Source organism: Buteo buteo, chromosome 11 (assembly GCF_964188355.1).
Source record: "Buteo buteo chromosome 11, bButBut1.hap1.1, whole genome shotgun sequence".
Taxonomy (NCBI): Eukaryota; Metazoa; Chordata; class Aves; order Accipitriformes; family Accipitridae; genus Buteo; species Buteo buteo.
The window spans coordinates 16,864,777-16,884,094 of NC_134181.1; the positions used below are offsets into that span (position 1 = coordinate 16,864,777).

At 38.3% G+C, this 19,318-nt stretch overlaps 1 protein-coding gene across 1 annotated transcript; it reads right to left on the reverse strand.

The window, feature by feature from the left end:
- Nucleotides 1-1,484: 1,484 nt before the first annotated feature.
- On the reverse strand, nt 1,485-15,557 carry SNX20 (sorting nexin 20). The gene is made up of 4 exons (XM_075040214.1): nt 15,226-15,557; nt 12,971-13,148; nt 11,151-11,302; nt 1,485-8,567 (listed from the first exon to the last, which is right to left on the reverse strand). Exons 2-4 carry the CDS (start codon nt 13,134-13,136, stop codon nt 7,899-7,901), a joined length of 987 nt encoding a protein of 328 aa, XP_074896315.1. The 5' UTR covers nt 13,137-13,148; nt 15,226-15,557; the 3' UTR covers nt 1,485-7,898.
- Nucleotides 15,558-19,318: the final 3,761 nt, after the last annotated feature.

The window sequence follows — 19,318 nt, forward strand, 5'->3', positions numbered from 1 at the left end:
CTGGGTTAATCTGTCCCAGTATTTATAAAATGTTCTGAACATGTGAAGCACTATAAAAGCACTGTAGATTATTACTGAGTCGATGGAAGTTTTATCGCCCCCCACCCCGCTAACTCAGCACACATTTAAGCTGCTGTTCTTGGAGGTGAGGTGCGGTGACAGAAACAGCCAAATGTATGTCTCTTCTTCTCAGATTGTATCTTTCTCTCTTTTCTTTCTTTCTGTCTCTCTTTTTTCCCTTTTCTTTCCAGGATTTCTGGAAGAAACTGAAGAGGAAGGAGGGAGATCCCCTTCAAAGATTTCACCTCCTGACAGTATTCTTTCAAAGACTTTGGCATAGTCTTCCTGCCTTTTGCTGCCACTGGACTGCCCAGTTCCCTCATGCTGTTTCCTAAGCACTTTTAAAAGCTAGCAGTTTCTGCAGAAACCTTTGGGGAAAAAAAAAAATCTTGATGCAGGGGAAGGCTGCTTTCAAGTTCTGGTCTGCAGCTGCCACTCAGTGGGGGGAGAAGCCAGTCTCCAAATCCAGGCCATCCCAGTGACTTGATAGAAATCACTAGCACAACTCAGGGAACTGTAGGCCTATGCTAGCCAGATCTGCCATGTTTTCCAGGGGCTGCTTCCAAAACCATTTTTATGTTTTGCTACTTAAAGCACAGATGAAGATGACCAGTAACTACAGTCCAGGTTTAGTCATCATGTCTTCCCCTTCCACATTCTCAACATGGGGACAAAGCTCAAAATCAAACGTACGTATGTATAGTGTTTGCAGCATATTTGTACCTTTATATAATTAAATTAATGGAGCTTTAAAATATTTTATAGTAGTTGGACTCAAAACAGGATCAGCTCTCGTTTTCACACTTGGGAGTGTGGCTATCTAAAATGGAGTCAATGAACTTTCCCCAGTACTGTTCAGAAGTCATTATGGGTCCATTTATTTTTACTTCCCTCCCCCCATTATTTGATAGTTCTTTTAAGAGTTGTGAGTTTTACTTGGTTCCTTTAGATCAGAAGGAAAAGTAACTGTAGGAACTGAGACGCTGCAGTGACTCTGGCTTTGAACTCACCAGGTCTAAAAGCCTGCAAGAACATTTTCTCTTTCAGCTTTCTATCTAGCTCATAGAGCTGGCTGATAAAGGGGTATGTTAAATTGTCCTGAAGGACAGGTGGAAAGCTAGGCACTACAGTCTGAACTCACAATGGAATTGATATATATATACTTAGTTTAATCATATTAAAATTTAAATGTTAGACTTTAGAGTAGATTTAAAAAAAACCCCAAGAACAAAACAAGTCGTTAAAGTTTATTTCACTTCAGGTCCTGAGCTCCTGCAAATGCTGCAGCTCCATCTAGTGGCACTGGAGCCAGTTGTCAGGGTGGAGGCAAATCTGTTAGAAATGCTAATAACGAAGACAAATACTAGGATTTAAATTCTTTATTTTCAGTAAAATTCTTTAACATTTCCTTTAGGTTATCACAGAGTCTACTCTAACACTGTCTGGAATGAAACAATATTTAAATTACACTAGTTTAGAGAGATTAGTATATAAAACTCCATCCAGTCTATTTCTCTTTGGTATTTTTATTGCCTGAATAATCATGGTCTTACAGATGTATTCCTATTTCTAATAAAAGAAAGTAGTATGTTTAAAACTATGTAAGTATATATAACCATGTGGTAGTTGTAAAAGTAGCTTTGATCCAAATTTCTTAAAACACTTGGTAAACATTTACTACGCATCAAAACATTAAAATTTGTTTGCTCTATCCACTCATCAATCCATCTGTCCATCCACCCATCCATCGTGTATAGAGATTGTGCACGTGTTTATATAGACAGTAGACCTTATTCTGCTCTCAATTACATTATAACTTAATTTATTTGAGTGTAGTTACTCTCAACTCTCACTGGTCTGACATGAAAATTAGTATCTTGTGTATCTGTGTATAGAGCAAATATATAGTCACAAAGTGTGACGAACATATGTTGTAATGTGATCTTAATGTAAATAGGTTGGTTCTTTGGGGTTCTCACCTCATCCAGATGGGAACTGACATTCAGTGTTTTACACCATTACAACTGTGTTTAGTTTTTCAACACATCTTGCTCCTGCCTTTGATCTAATAAAAAAATAAACATTCTTGATTTGATTTGCTCAGCTGCTGTCTGAGCCACAAAACCTAGATTTCATCTTGTGTCCTGAACTCGACTCCCATGCTGCTTGTACAAATCTGTTGAATTCAATAAATGTATTTAGCCTTATTAAGATTCAGGAAAGCAAATATTATCCTCCAGTGATGCAGCAGATAACAGGAGTTAATAACAAGTATGTGATAAAGATCACAGGATTCTCTGTAAACAAGATGCTGCATTGCACAGAGAGCATCTTGTCTGCATATGTTTCGTAAGTAACTAGGCATCCTCATGGGCTTCTTTAGTTATTTTAGAAAGTTATGTAAACAGTATTATCTACTTAATGCCCCAAATGATATAATAATTGATATGGAAATGGGGCAAAGCTCAATAGATCATAATACAACTCTCCATGGACTCTTGGAGATGATTTGCCCAGATTTTATTTAAATTTTCTTCTAGCTTGTATGTATGGAGCCTGTGGTTTGTTACACATGCTAGGTGGATGTTGGTTGGATAATATTTTCTCTTTTTTTGACCTTTTTTTCTGGAAAAAAATTAAATGTTAATTTATACTTGTTATCTGTTGTAGGTATACTTCAGAGGTGTCAGTGACAATGTGAAGAGTAAGATCATACTGAAAAGCTCTGATACATTGTGTGCTGTTGTTGAGAAAAGTGGATAATAACAGTTTGCTAACATACATGGTACCCTGTAGTGGCTGTGTGATTCTTCTTGTTTAGACTACAAGAGCAGTGGAAATTAAAAACAGAGTTCTAAGAAATTCTTAAAACTGGAAAAATGTATTTGAAAATATTTTGCTGTTCCTTCTTGTGGAAAATGATATTGAAGCCTGGAGATTTTTTTATGTATTCTAAAAATCTCTTATGCAAGACTTTCTGCTTTGTTATTTTTATAAAGTAGTGGTTAAAATATTTTCCCTATTCAACCACTTATTAGTTCTTCGAACATATTAATTAGTCAGACTTACTCAACTGTTTTCTCTTCCATAGACAACACATGCAATTGTCTCAGGTGTATGATACCAGGCAAAAATTAAGCTGTGTTGCAGTTGTCCATGCAAGATGAACTTAAGAACATGCAACGATGACACGTCTCTGTTTTGCAAGCTGTGATGCCAGTTGCACTTAACAATTTCTCTGGACAGTTAGTATGGTCTCCAGACCACTGTATTAAACTTTGGGAAAAATCACTTATTTGTACCACAATTCCCCTAGCTGTAAAATGGGGAAAATGATACATTAGAATGTACTGATAAAATATAAGTAAAACATAGCTTTATAGAAGAGGGCAAAGCAATATTGATATTAAAATGAAATCTGAGATTTGATTAGACTTGATCAAGGTCACTCAGTGGGCTTGTGATGTTGCCGAGAGCAAGGCTTGGGTCTCCAGACATTCTGTCTGTTGACTCCAGCTGCCTTCCAGGTACAGAGAATGGCTGATGAATGTTAATAATGCAAACAGGACAAATGCCAGCAACTGCTTATTTCCATTTATTTTATTAAACTGAAGAATTTTTTTGTAAAAAGCACATGTAGTATTGGGAGGCAGGAAATGGATGAAATGGGTTTATTTATAAAACAGGATTTTATCACTCAAATATTGTACAGTGATGAAGAGTGGAAGTAAAATGGCTGTCTGGAAGCAGGAACCACCTGCTTGCTTAATTTATGTTCCATTCTTGCATATGTGGTAGTGCCAGAGTTTTCTTCTTCCAAAATAGCTTCACTGATGCAGTGCTATTCACTTTTGCTGGCCTGGCACCTGGAGAGGCAGGATGTGTACTCTGGGGACAGCATGCAAACCCCATGGAAAGCGCACACGGATTTTAGTCATTGTTTCTCCAATGGCTTCTTAACAAGAGTTAAGGAAGGTCAATAGATAAGCAAGACAGGTAGATGTGGATGAAAATGTTAGCTATTTCTTTTTTGAGCCATTCTTAAAACATTATTCAGAGGAAAAACAAGACAAGGTAGCAGGTGGAGAGCACCCATTTAATTTTTATACATCCTGTGAAAAAGCCAGGACAGATTCAATTAATGAATGGGGGCTCTGCAGCCGCTACTGTATCCCTGCACTGAGCAATGTTAATGGGGAAAGAGACTAATTGTCTCCGACTCCTTGCAGGAAATCTGCCCTACCTGGCTACACGGTTTTAACTGTGGAAGATAAAGTTGCATGTACAGGCAGAGGGAACGCGGTCCTCGCAGGCTGTCGTTCCAAGTGGAAGATAGCAGGGTCAGTATGGGAGCAGGAATGCCATTACCTTTCAGTTTAGTAACAGGTAACTGCTGAATACTCACTTTGCTGTAAAGATCAAGTGAAAAAGAATATGCAGAAGTTGACTTTTGAAATGTGAGTAAATGAAAGCAGAATTCTTTTGGCAGGTCCAGCCAGTCCCTGAGAGTACACAGCTAAGAAATCAGAACTGGCTGCTTGCCTATGGACCAGATGAGCCAGTAAGGTCTCACTACAGTCCAATGCAATAAATGGATACTTTGTAACTTCTCTAGTGTATAAGAAAAGTAAGGGCTGATTCTAAAATAAAACCTTATTCGTAAGAAAGTGGGCAATCAACAATGAGCAGGCAGGTTTGGCAACTTACTGCCTCTAAGTTCTCTTCCATTTCAAGATATCTTCAAAAAATGAAATAGACTTGCATAAATCAAAATTGCCTCCATCCCAATGCACATTTCTAAGTTAAATGTTGGAGTTAACTTTTTTGGTCAAGTTTCACAGCTTTTCTGTTCAGTGAGTACTGAAAACCTAAATGAGGAAACTTTACTGGGGAAGAACTGGGTGAGGAAATAGGGGCACAGAGGTTAAGTTACTTGTGCAAAGTTCAGACCAAATCTGTGGCAGAGCTCCAAGTGAAATCCAGGCCCTGTGCGTCCTCATTCACTTGCCATCACCATACTAGCTTTCTCTTTCCAAGGACTTTCAATGTCATCTGTGAAAAGATGAATAAATCCGAAGGCCACAGGCTCTGCATTTGTAGGAAGGCAATACATACATGATTTGCTTCAGGGAGGTTGAATTGGTGGGGGAGATTTGAATTTTGCTGTATTCTAATAATAATGAAATCAGAAACTGATTTTATGAACACTACACTTGACCCTTTGATGGCACATGCTGTAGGCTCTGCAGATTCATACGTGAAGTGCCTTGGCTGGCAGTCTCAATACAGCAGAAATTGAAATCAGCCCTTTGAGTGAGGCAGATGATATGTTCTTCCTGGGTAGCTCTGAAGACGTTATGGCTGACTGATTGCCACAGATGCCCCACTGAGAAGGCTTTCCTTTAAAGAAGTTCAGTGTGGGGGAATTACCCATCAGACAACATTGTTCTTTCTTCACACCATTCCTGTATTTATTGAGTTCATTTCCCCCCATTTTTCAAGGAGACTGACCTCTGCCTTCTGGTGGATAGGGACAAAGTGACCTATTCTAGGACCATTTTGCTGACAAAACTCTGCTAGTACATTATATGAAAAGCATTCTCAGAAAAAAATTGGCTTACACCAACAAAACAGTGGGGGGGTTTGGCACTGTTTATTTTAGTGCCTTTAGAATTATGTACATTTTTCTCTTGGCCAAATTGCACCTCCTCATATTCCTAATGTGCACTGCCATGCCAACAAAAATTGGTTAGCTTTGGATTAGTTAATCCTTCAGAAATGGAAAGTTGTAGCGTTACCACAAGTAAAGGTTAAGTAAGATCTCTCCGATGCACTGCTTTTCTGCTACTCATCCTTGCTGGACAGCAAGTACTTGTGGACCCTCTAACCTTGTAGTCAGCTGGAAGATGAGGGGTCTGTGGACACAATTAGCTACTCAGGTACAGTCCCATAGGAACCTGAGGAGAATCCAAGGCAGCTGTGCCTGGGACAATGCACACAATGATGGGAGGGGGCAAAGGGGGGAAATTATTTTTCCCTATCCTTTTGGTCTTTCACCACAAACTGCTGTGGAGATATAGCAGCGTGATGGCCATGCTTCCTTTCTGCCTTAAGTTCAAGTCACCTGAGTGTGATGCAGACCCCAGACATGCTTTCTTCTTCACCACTTTGTTACCGATTCAGACATGATCCTCTAAGAAGGTGTTACCTTTGATCCATTTTCACTGTCCTGCAATATGGTAAGTTGTGGGAAGATTAGTTCTTAACTCTCTTAATGAATTACTCTTAATTCTCTTACTTCTGGTATAACTAGAAAAAATAATAATTGTCAAATAACAAAAATCCACATATTTTGTGTTTAATGCCTAGCTGTTAATAGCTACTTAAAAGATTAACTTTACACCATAGACACTCCTATTATTCTGTATTTTTTCCAAGCCATCCTTCTTGTAACAATGCACAGCGATGTTTTTCAGGTTCAGTGCACTTTCAATTAGCTTATTCTTTTATGTGTCTGGGAGGTAAGTTAATACAGTTATTCCTAATTTATAGACAGTGTCATTATGGTGCATGCAGAATCTGTACCTGGAGTACAGGCCTGAAGGTACTTGGTGGACTATGTTCAGCAGAGAACAATGACCAATGCTAGCATAACATATTAATTACAATATTTATGAGAATTAATTTACCAGATTATTAAAATAAGTGTATGGGAGAATAGAGTTGAGGGAAATTACAGAAGCAGCTAAATAGAGACTTTTTCAGCTCTTAGGAAGCTTTCACAGGAGTGTTAGGGCCAAGAAAAGTTTAGTATTTGTATATGTGGGTTGGATCCCTGAAAGAATTAACTATAATATTGCAGTGCCACCAAGAAGATATTTGTGTTGCGTACCAGGCTGTTAAACTAAGGCAATGCCCAATTTACATAAACCTCTGAAAGGCAACAGGGAAGCACATGCTTAACACAGACTGTCTGTTAACCATGTGTCTCACAGCTTGATAATCAGAATTAAATGCTAGCATTATATTAACCAGATGTTCTCCCCAACAGCACCCTTCTGTGGTTCCTTTCCATTATGTATATAGCGCACATGGTATGAATTTTCTACCCCAGTCAGAGCTGTACTTAAAGATCACCCCAAACAAGAATGTGCCTTCAATGCAAGTCATAAAACTGTAGCAGCTACAAAAGGGAAATGAAGTATATTCCCTCATCTCTGACAGAATGATCATCGCTTGTATTTTTTGCTCCTACCAAAGCAGATTGTAAACCTTCTGCCCAGGTCCTCCTGCCCACAGCAGTTGACTTCAGTGGCAACAGGACCAATCCTGTCATTCTCAGAAATGGCAAAGCACTGTTTGACCAGGCTTCAGCTGGAGAAGTAAAAAACTACATTCAGTGACTGAAGATGCATCCTTTAGATTGCATTGACTGGGAAGATATTTCTCTTCTCGAAAGGAAGTAGTTCCCACATGAACCAGCAATGCCTCTGATTCTGCAGATTCTTAAGTGCTTTATTAATTGTATTTTCCTATTCTGACTTTTCACACAAAATAGGCTATGTTCAAAGTAAGCAAATAATAAATGATTTTTTGTTGCAAATTTCTTTCCAAAAACCTTAATAAGCTTAGGTGCTCCTCATATCTGTAGAGTAAATATAATATTTTCCAACATAAATGTTAGTGTCCCTTTCGAACATGGAAGATATTTAATTTTTTTCTCTTAATATAAAGTTATGTTAGCCAAATAGGTAATTTCCAGTTCTTACTCTTTCAAGAGCTTGTCTTTGGGAAAAGGAGCTGACAGCTTTTCTCTTTAATGAAATTGTTTCTTGTGTTCATTGTACATATTCCCGAACTGCAAGTTCTTTCAAGGTAAAAACCCGTACAGGATCTTTTTTTGCCTTCCATTCTTCCAGTTTTTCTTGCAAAGACAGAAAATCCTTGCCAAGTTCATATGCCAAACTGATCATTGTTTCTAGCAATGGAGTATAATACCTGTGGCTGGTATGCACAGAAAGGCATGATAGAGCTTTTTCTCCATATTCAAAGGCACTTGCAGGGTTTTCCAGGTCCTTGTGGCACACCACGATAGCACAGAGAGTAGGGACAATTGAGACAGGGTTGCCTCTCGTCAGCCTTTCCTGCAGACCAATGACTTCTAAAAGGATTTCCAAAGCTTTGGTGTATTGGCCACCCCGCAGGCAGCCATATGCTTCCTGAAGCTCCGGCCTTGTTAAAAAGTCAATAAATTTTTTTGATCTTCGGATATATTTCATAGAATATAGAAGTCTCAGGTAGTCCTTGAAGGCTAATTTTCTCTCATTGATTATTTCTTCTGTGAAGTTCCCTGTTAGAGTTTTTTTGGGAAAGGTCACGTCTTCCATTTCTTCACTGAACTCCTCCAGCAGATTTCTGTGCAGTTTTTCAAAATCTGAATAACGCCGTTCAATTACAGACTTGTTGCTGTCAAAACTCCCTGTTTGCAAAATGATGATTTTATACATCTAAACACAATAAAACAGAAAAATAAGCATAAGAAGGACCATTCTAGCCCCAGTGCAGTCAGATTTTGTCTGTTATTGTTTTGAAAAAACTTTATGCTTGTATATTCCACCAGCTGAAACCTTCCTGCACCAGTTTTATGTGTGTAATCTTGTATACTCCTATGGCTGATAGCAGTGCTGCTAAATTAGTTGCTGTCTGGGATTATGGTGCGTGCTCAGTGTAGGCCTGATCTTTGAAATCTGCAGCCATCAAATTAATAATTTGCACCTCCTGCTGTTTTGTACTTTTGTCACCAGACTTAGCCTTAGCATGTAAATAAGTTGTAGATAAACAATGCACTAACAGATCTCATCCTGCAAGGTGCTGGGAATGGTGAACTAGCAGCAGACTGAAGCATGTAAAATCACTTATAAAGCATTTCTGTGGCTGTACTTTGTTTATAACAGCCATGGCTGCCGCAATCAATCATCTTCAGTGAACTGAATGGCTTTCCCAGACTTAATATGGAATGTAATCTATTTTACATTGGTCGTTAATACTTAGAAATGTTGTTTGTATCAGACATTTCCAGGGATTTGGGGATGTTATTAATGCTGTGAAAGAAGAGGAAGTATTTGGCAGTAATATTTGGTGTGTGCAAAAATAAGATGGAGCAACTCCAAAGCCTTTTTTCCCCTCTAAATCATTGTTCTGTTACTCAAACTTACTTGGCATATAAATAATGCAAAAAAATGTGACATTTCTACAACAATCTGTTTGCTATCCAAAATCCTTCACTAACAGCTAGCAGCAATGCTGTCCCACATTAACAGTACTCAAGAGTATGTCCTCCTCAGCTCTTCACTAGCCTCAAAATGGCTATAAGAAATGTGATCCTAGAAAAATAGCTGCAAAATAAAATGGTGTGTTCTGCGTTGTACAAATAGATTCTCTTCTGGTCTTGATCCAAGCACAATGATGTTGAGGAGGGCCAAATCCCTAATGTGCATAAACCAGTGGAGCTCCACTGAGGCCAGTTTAACTATGTCACTGTACACCAGCTAAGGACATGGACTGTTGGCCTTGCTGGCTTTTGGACGATGACCACGTTCACATTCAACTTCACCCTATTTCCATTGAATTATACAGGAACTGGAGCAGTTTTACTCATGCCAGTTATTTTCTTTGCTGCTGTTGAAGGGTGCAAACCAGTACTAGCACTAGTGTCTGTCTGATTCTCTTCTTTGTTTTTCCTTAAAGAGAAATTCTCTCTTTTAATCTTCATAAATGATCTTTACAGGCGCTCCTTGAAAGGTTTCTAAATTTGAGCTGACTTCTCTGATCTCTCTTCGTTTGTAAGCACTGTGACATTTTCCTATACTTTGTCCTGCTCCCTGCTGAAAAGTGTATATATGCCTGATGCATATCCAAACCAATCATAAGAGCAATTTTTTAAGCTATCATTTTATCAAGGGCAGCTAAGTGAATAATTTACAAGTACTTGTTTTTTTATTTGTAGCGTGTGCATGAAAAAGGGAAGAAATACCATTTAATTAGACTATCATTCAAATTGTCTCAATTTAGTTGTAATGTAAATCTTTTTGCCCAGGCGTGTAACTTATGATTAAGTTTAACTACTTGCACATATGCTGAATGATACTCCTGTTCTCATACAGTTATACTAAAATAATTTGTAATATTCAACAAGCTGCATACTATTGAGTGTATGCAAGAATGGCAGCATCTAAGTAGGTGTGTATAGCATACAATAAGATCTTAGGACAGTCTCCAGAATATTTACCTGCTCCAAATTCTGCCAGGCTGCATCACTCAGTATTAGCAACACTAGTATGACTCTTAGCATTTTTGATCTACAGACCTCAGAGGTTGTTGCAAACAAGGAAAACATCCCTATCTGAATTTAACATGAGTACTGAAAGAGACTTCCTCTAAATCAGTCCTCCTAAAGGCCAGGAGCAGAATCAGAAATAAAAACCAAGTGTCAGTACTGTGAGTAAAGACAGGAAAATCCAACCTCCTCTGCTGTTCCTGTCCCTCATATTCATGTTTCACCTTAAAAATATGACAGAAATATGCCACCTAATGGAGCTCTAGGTAGGGAAGGGGAACAATCCCAAGCGATCTATCTGGAAGATGCCTTAGACTTTGTCAACATCAAAGAATTTTGCACTTGTGCTAACATAAATCTCTGATGTGGAAGTTATACAAATGTAATGCAGCTGCTACAGCAGGTTAGCTCAATGGAAGTGTAACTATATTGATATTATTATACTTGTGTGAATTTCCTTAATGTTGACAAGCCTCTGGGTGTTAAGGATACCCAAGCTACTAATTTACTTGATACCACTTTTCCACTGCTGCAGATTTTGTGAACTGATTGTTAGAGGGTTTTTTTAGGGGCAGATTCCACCAGCTATGCCCATATGATCAGTGAGAACAGGTTCTACTCGGTATGATCACTGCTTGCAAAACTTGGCCCTCGGTAAGGCTTTCATGTAGTGAGGCATGCTGTGTGTTGTGCAGACCCCCTGCAGAGTGCATAAAAATTAATGATCTTCTTACATATTCATTTCTTAGCTTACCACGTATTTTGATAAGTGGTGCTCTACAATTCTGGTTGATGGGATTTCAAAAAGGAGTTTGACTTGTCTGCACTGGCGTTTTTCATTCCTCCAGTATTCCTGAAGCTCCTTAGTGGTCATCGAAGAGTTGGGACTTAGGGATGCATTGGAATCTAAAACCAATATATTTAGTGTTTCAGATTATGACCTTTGCATTTGGAAAGAAAACTCTTATGTGTTTACTGTGAAAGGAGAGCCTAGAATTTCTGTTACTGTAACAGCAAGACCTGAAGACTGATAAAACAAGTGATTTCACTGTTAATAAAGACAGGTCCAGATTCTTTGAGGAAAGGTATTGTGGTCTTAAATTTTGAAAGACACCAAACTGGCTGCAGAATACAAAGTTATAGAAAAAATGCTGACAAGAAGTATTGTATGTGTAGGTTGTAACCTCAGACACGGCCTGAGCAAGAGATATGCTTCACCATCCCAGAAGTAGCCTTAAGAAACACTGACTCAGTCTTCTGAATCAGATGCTTCTCCAGGCTTTTGTTACTAAAAGGAGGAGATAATACAATGCAGCTGCAAATTCAGACATATATTCAAATACTGACCCTATTCAAATATTGGGTTTATGTAGTAACCTGTGAAAGCTGAGAAAACTTGAATAGCCTAACATTAAAGGAGAAACTCGGATAACCAGCTCAGCTGAAGGAGGAATTCTCACATCCTCTTTTTCTTTTGTAGCTGAACTGATGCCACAGTCCAGCTAGAAATATTTTATATACCTTCCTCCCTTCCTCTCTCTCTCTCCCCCCACAGTCACATACACACACACACACACACACACAAACATATATATATATATATATGCATAAATAAAAATGTAGGACGGCTGGTTGAAGAGTTTGCTTACAGGGGAATTTGATGTTGCTTTTTGAAAGGGTGATTCCTCTGTCTTTGAAATCTACTGACAACAGTTTTCATCTGGTGGCATATAGGCTAGCAAGGTGGATAAAAGAAATGGAATATTTGTATTTCAGTGGGCACACCAGTCCCAAGTTCCAATCAATAATGTCTCTGTCAATGCAGTCAGCTGAAGTCAGTCTGCAATGTATCTAACATTCAGTCAATGGAGGTGAATGACTACAAATGAATGGCAAAATAACAGCTTGATGCAGAAATAGAATTGTAAACGCACCACTCCTTCAGTGGCCCTGCTTTTACATGTTCTTAATCATTTGGCCATACAGTTTCCATTATCAAGGCCTTCGGGGTTTGGCTCAATCTCTACAAAGCATGTATTTCCTAAGAGAGGTGGTGTTTATGATATCTTTGCAGGCTGAAAATCTTGATGAGATTATATATATTTTGGATTATATATAACATTTTATTTAATAACAGATGATAGCCATCTTAGGCATAGTAAAAGTTCAATGCTGCCTCTTCACAAGGCATGTGAAAGACTACTGCTTGAGATCAGCTTCAATCTCGGTGTCCTTGCTGATAATGCCAAGAAGTTCAGATTTTGAGATCTACAGAAAGTGCACTCCCGAGACAGGCCATCTGTTTTGGTCCCTGGTGTGTAAATTAAATCTGGAGTACATTTTAGGTGCAAGGCATTTAAAAGGAAAACTCTGTCTGTATGTATACACACCAGGATGTGCATCTGTTTCACTATTGCTACATGATTACTATAAGTTTAATCAAGGCTTATTTTCAGTGGAGTATAGCAGTGTAAAACTGGGCTACTGCTGCAATAAATAAATCTGAATTTTTAATATAAAAGATTAATGGCATAAATAGCTACATGAAAAATAAAATTAAAGGATAGCATCAACCTTGCAGGTCATCTTTTTCTGGGCTTTCTTTTCTCACTTGACATGAAATTTCAGCTTTGGGTTGATTTTGTTCTTCATCAGATGGAGTTGTGGTAGAAAATGTAGTAATCCTGCTTACAGCTTCCAACAGTTCCCTTTCTGCTGTGCAGTGTGAGTCTTGGTCCATTGCAAGCTATCCCTGAAAGATTACAAAAAATACGACATTTCTTAGTAGCATGTCTTTAGAGGATCCAGTCTGGTAATCTTTTTTATTGAGTTACTCATTGTTCTCTGTCAACTTGTATGAGGGCAACTGTAGTTTCATAAAAACTAAAGTAATAAATAGAAATATCTACATAGCTACTAGTGAAGAACCATTCTTATTGCCATTGCCACTGAAAGTGTTTGGATATCTTTTTTGGCAGATTAAAATCAAACCTGAAAACTGTAAGAGGTTATGTTGAATATGATTAGTTGGGGAACTCCATTCTTATCTATGAGACTTTTGTCATAAACTTCAGTGGGGGCAGATTTTTTCTCCTTCTATTTTGCCCTCAAGCTTGCAAGTATGAGTTCAGATGAACTAAAATCTTGGAGATAATTAGTATAACTAGCAGCCTGGCTCTCTTCCACTGCTAGAATTTACTGTTCTCAAGACTCCAAAACTTGCCATCTGTTCTTAATCACAATCTGTAGGGCAAAATAGGGTGATATCTAAAATAGTATAATATTTTTGTCATATTTCACAGTTTCAGGTGCTCTCCAGAGACTTGTCTCTGTACTGTGAGAAGAAAACAACTGAATCTGACAATGGCTAGGTGGAAGGAGAACTGAGTTTTCTAATTATTATACAGATGCATTCTCCCTTTACTTGTCCTTTTAATCTGTATACTGTGCTTGTAGTAGATCTGTATGCCTGTTCTGCTAGGACTACTATTTTACCACATACTGATAAAATGCCTAACACAATATACTCCTATTCCATAGACCAGATTGGCCATTCTGTCACATAAATATCTCCCCAGGATGTTTTTTTTTATTTAAAAAAACCCTACCTGTTACATCATTGTGTTATACTAGCAGTTGAAAAAATTCTAAGAGCATCCTAACAACTTTGCCGAGGTGCTGCGTTCTGTTAGTTAGCATGAGAGAAGTGTTGCTCACAATTCAGCCAACAGGTGAAAGTCAAATAGAATAACAACCTACTCTTAAAAAAACCCAAGTCTCCCCGCTACAAATGTAAAAATAATGCCCAAGCAGTGGTTATTAAGTAATGAGAGGTTTTAGGACACAGATGTTACTAGATATCATTTTGCTTCCACTTGTCTACCACACAGTTATGCAATGCTGGATACAGAGGTGAGGAAACTCCTGCAGCGGACCTATTGATAACTGGCAAACTGCAAGGCTGTAAAAAGAAAAGCAATTACTTTCCCCATTAGAAGAAATGGAAGTGCAAACCACGTTCCTGTAACAGAAACCCTTCCTTTGCCTGGCTTGGATAAGCAAGTACATACCTGTTGTCATCCTCCTTAATAAGAGCATCATGGAAGCCCTTCTTTTTGGACTTTGGACGAGGAGGTGAAAGTTCTCACTGTTCTTCTAGTCCTTAAGATCTGCTTTTTGAACATTATGAGTAGCCACTTACTTCTTGTCTAACTGCTCAGTCTTTTGAAAATCATGACAGTTTATCCCAAGACCATAAACTTGCAAATATTTGTTTTTAATGTAAAGATAATCTCAAATACAGTAGATTAAATGAGGAATCTGAAAATGGCCTAACAAATTCAAGTGACAACTTTTTTCTTGGTTGTGAGTTGGTACAACCTTATCACCAAAACTGTATTTATATTCAAGACATAGATCTTTTTATATATGTGTAACTTTATATGCATAAAATATGTATGTATAAAAACCTACCACTTTAAAACATAATTTACCAGAGAAACACAACACACTTGTAAACAGAAGAATGCAGAAGTGAATGTTATGATATACAAGTCTCCTGCCTGGAATATATCTGACTTGAAAACTATCTGTACTTCATATAAGCAGCTTCATTTTCACAGCTAAAAATCATTGTAAGCTCTTTTAACTAAACTACTATTTATTTTTACATATTAAAAAAATCCCAAACAATACAAAAACTCTGCAACAAATTACAAAATTTTACTTTGAACAGACACTGATCCTTCTCCGTTTCAGGGTAAATGCCACTCCAACTGCTTCACTGAGTTGTGAGTAACTCTAGAAACCGAAGTGCACAGAATACTCACCTGGAAACTGCTGAAGAGCTTTTAGTTGTGGTGCACGTGTAGCCTGTACGAAGTCACGAAAAGCCTTCTTCGCATTTTCAAAACGCAGAAAAATATGTCTGTGTTTTCTTCTAACAGGCACATTCTGTGTTTTACAAAAAGGAAGGAAGAAGCCTTGATTATATCAGACTTCCTCCTCCAATTGGCTCACTGGTTCAGTGCTGACTGATTACGCATGAAATTTCCTATCTGCCTCGAACAGCCCTTGTGCTGTCTGCGGGCGAGGTACGGCCTGCTGTCCGCAGTGCAGCTCCAGCAGCAAGGGCAGGTTTGCAAACCCGAGTGTCAGGATTACACGTGCAATCACAAAGTCTGGCAGAGGAAAGAGTTCAACGGTAAATACAATTACAAAATCAATGCAAACTTCTCTGTGTGGATTTCTGAAACCAAAAAAAACACAGCAAAACAGAGATTAGGAAAACAGAGCCAAATATGTAAAAATGTGCTTATGTGGAAAAACATGCCCCTTGGGACATCTTTAAAATACAGACTTAACATCCAGTTCAGAAAAGAAAATGCAGATGGTACCACAATAAATAGCCTCACTCTATGTAAACTTGTACTTCTGACAGAAATCCCGATTTCACATAGTGCTTAAACATATGATTAATTTCAAGTATCTGCTTAATTAAAGTTCAAAAAGGAGCATTATCATATCTGACGTGACTACTAAACTTGAAATGGGCTTATGTATGTGCCTAAAATTAATCCTGTGCTTGAATTCTTTGTTGAACTGAGGACAAAGTGAAGGAGAATGACGCTTTAACCCACATATTCTTTGGCCCAGATGCTTCCTTTTGCAGTTCACTTCATTTTGGAAATTTGCTTTAAAGCATCAGGATAGCTATTTCTGGGGTAAATAATATGGACGCTATCTTTTTTTTTTTGGTAATGTAAGTTTCCCTATTGCCAGTGCTCACTCGCTGAAAAACCAAGCAATTTTAATGCAGCACAAATGTGGGAGGCAAACATCCAAAGGACCACGTGGGTCCTGCCCCACGCATTCCTTTAGAACAAATAATTTAAAATAATGTAAAACCAGGGCCATAACCTGGCAATGCTTCTCTTCTGCTTTATTTGCAACATAAAACAATGCCAACTTTAACTTGGACTCAGTCTAAATGTAGAAGTTTTGCCAAAATAGCTGTCAGAATGATGAAAAATCACTCCCATGCAGCTACAGCCATACTGGCAAAGCCCTAGTGTAGATGCTGTTATATTGGCAGCGTCCTTTAGCCAGTTTAGCGTGTTCCATGTGGAAAGTGATTTAAGTTACACCAGAAAAGAAATCTGTGCTTGCCAATACAGCTCTAAGGTGTAGCTATACCAGCCAACCCTTTTAAGTGTAGACAAGGCATGGGTTTCTGGCTCAAGTCTCATTCCTTTAAAGTTAGATTTATGGGTTTGGTTACAATTGTGAGCAACAACTAAGGGAGCTTTCAGTGCATTTCACTCACGCTGACACTTCACAGATGTATCTAAGCTTTGAATTCTGAATCTGTTAATTTATGTGTTGCCAAAAAGCAATGTATTATTTTGTGATGCTTAGTGCTATTCTCCTGCTCTTGATAAAGCTAAAAGAAAGGAGGGAAGTATATTTTTCAGTATATTAAGTATAACCTTTACTTTCAATTATTTCAGAATAAGCTAAGTCCTAGTCAAATTAACCCAGATGATTATAAAAAAGCAAAATCTCTTATTACGAGCATGGCTGACAGATATGAAATAATTTACAAATCAAGATTGTTCCGCAAGAATTCTGTCTGCCTCAGTCACAGCCAGTTCCTGAATGGGTTCCTCATGCCCAGGAGCCGTAACATCCACAGCAGGTTTGGCAGGCTGCTCCTCTTCATCCTACTCCCATGAGCTCAGGTTTGGTCCAGACAGCCCCTGGCCCTTCCCTGGAACCCAGTGTGGTTAGTCTGGCAGCATTTTCCTTTCCTAAATGTCTACTTGATTAGCACATTCAAAAAAAGTCTACAGTATACAGTGGTGGTTGGTAGCAGAATGCATAACTAGTACCTTTCTTTTCATATTCTCAGTTCCACCTCCAACAGCCAAATACTGTGTAAAGGGTTAAGCAGTGGAAAAAGGAATTTTCACAATGGCAGCATTCTGAGAGATGGGCAAGTGCACTTACACGATCAATTTATCTGACTATTCATACAACTATGGTAAATTGTAATGGAAAAGCATGTTCTGTCATAGTCAGTGATGGAAAAGGGATCCTCATGCACTGGCCCACTCAGAGTTTGTATTCTGTGAAAGCACTGACTCTGTCTGGCATACACACAGAGCACAGTGTTAAAATGCATCTACCAAGGGATATGGAAAAAGTGCTTTACAATAACATAGGAGCAAGGCAAGGTTAAAATCATAACACTGCAGTGCATAAAGCTGGTTGTCATAGGAGTTAGGTCCTCCATACTGATTTAAGATGAAAGGACTCATTTTAGGAAGACTAACCTGAGAGTTTACATCTAAAACTTGGTAACCAGGCACCAGATGAGCTAGCCTTGCGATGGATGCCATGTTAAGGATGCCTGTATTGAAGGACCATGTTTGTGCTTTTGATGGTTAAAGAACCAGAAGGGACTGCTGCAATACTGTAAAACATTCTGCCTTGATTTATACCCGGATTTGGGCAGTTCACATTTTCCCAGTCAGATTACATAAACCCAGACAGACACAATATTTAACCATAGAATACAAAGCTGGTAGCAGCTTGAAAAATTGTGAGTTAAAACTAATGTTATATACAAACTGCAGTTCACTGCCAGATTTTATTGTCCTTTTATTATAGGCACGGCAAGGTCTTACTCTTGTTAAAGAATGTGGCTGTAATACCCCTCTTACAAAATACTCTTCAGCTTCTGTCCTGAGAAATACAGCTTTAGGCAACCTCATAGAGGCTATCCTGCTTTTCCCTCTCAGGCCCCAAACTATGTAACTAAACCTTATTTATTTTACCAAATCATTCATGAAAACTGTAGATAATGAGAAAAAACAAGAGGAGGCAGGAATACCTAACATGTTTATCCAAGTCCCCTTTTATCACATAACTAATATTTAGGAAGTGCTGTAATGTTGTCTTTGATGCTCCTACAAGAACATTTCCTCTCTTTTTTTAGTGCAGCTGGATAAATACCTGCCATTTCCACGTCTGAAGTAGCAGAAAAATTCAGCTGTTCTGCATGAATATTCTGCACTTTTGGGGTGATGCTGTGATGAATACCATACTCCTATCCTGGCACAGCACAAAATTCTGTTCCATGCTATTTATGTAATGTTTAGTTGTATGATGTTGTATCATTTAAAAGTGGAATTTGTTTACCACAGTTCATTATTACAAAACATGTCTCTCTTAACAAGAGTGTGGTTTAAAGAAATAATTCACTGTTTAATGGCAAATATCTCATGCTGGTGTTACTGACAGGCTTTTCCACATGAAAGAAACGTCACAGGCCCATTTTACCCTGCCAAAGCCCTGTTATCACTTTACAACTCCTTTATACTTCTAAAGGAGTATGAAGGAGCTTTAGAGTAAACAGCAGTCTTGGCCTGCCTTTCATCCACGGTCTCAGTGACACAGAGCTGTAAGGCAAGCCCAGTGGGTCAATAGGATATTAACTTGGGTTAAATTTCACAAGCATTATTCTGTCTGTAGAATGACAGACTTTCTAAATGGTCTACGTCAGTCATTTTTCCTGCTGAACTCATAGAGGGTTAAGTACATAATTACATGGACTAGAGAAATATTTTTAAACATTTGTTTTTGAGTTGTTAGGTATACCACACGTAGTCATTCCTATCTAGTATTTTGGTATTTTAGTCTTATAATGTGTCTGTCCCGTTTTCTTCTCAAACATAATTACAGTGTACTTAGGCTAATACTTACAGTCATGTTGCATGTGTAATTTGTTTATATCCAAAATGTAAACATTATGAAATTTGGGATAACAGGATTTATAGCAGACATGCTAATGCATTTTGTAGTAGCATAAAAGGCAGCCCTACAAATGGAGGAAAATGCAGCTGCTGTGTACAGATAGCC

Bases quoted from the DNA above. Each gene is read 5' to 3' on its own strand.
- SNX20 (XM_075040214.1), bottom strand. From the start codon at position 13,136: ATGGACCAAGACTCACACTGCACAGCAGAAAGGGAACTGTTGGAAGCT. The intron at 11,303-12,970 runs GTTGATGCTATC...TATTGGTTTTAG, and splicing joins AGAAAAAGATGACCTGCAAG to ATTCCAATGCATCCCTAAGT. The intron at 8,568-11,150 runs GTAAGCTAAGAA...TATTGTGTTTAG, and splicing joins ACCACTTATCAAAATACGTG to ATGTATAAAATCATCATTTT.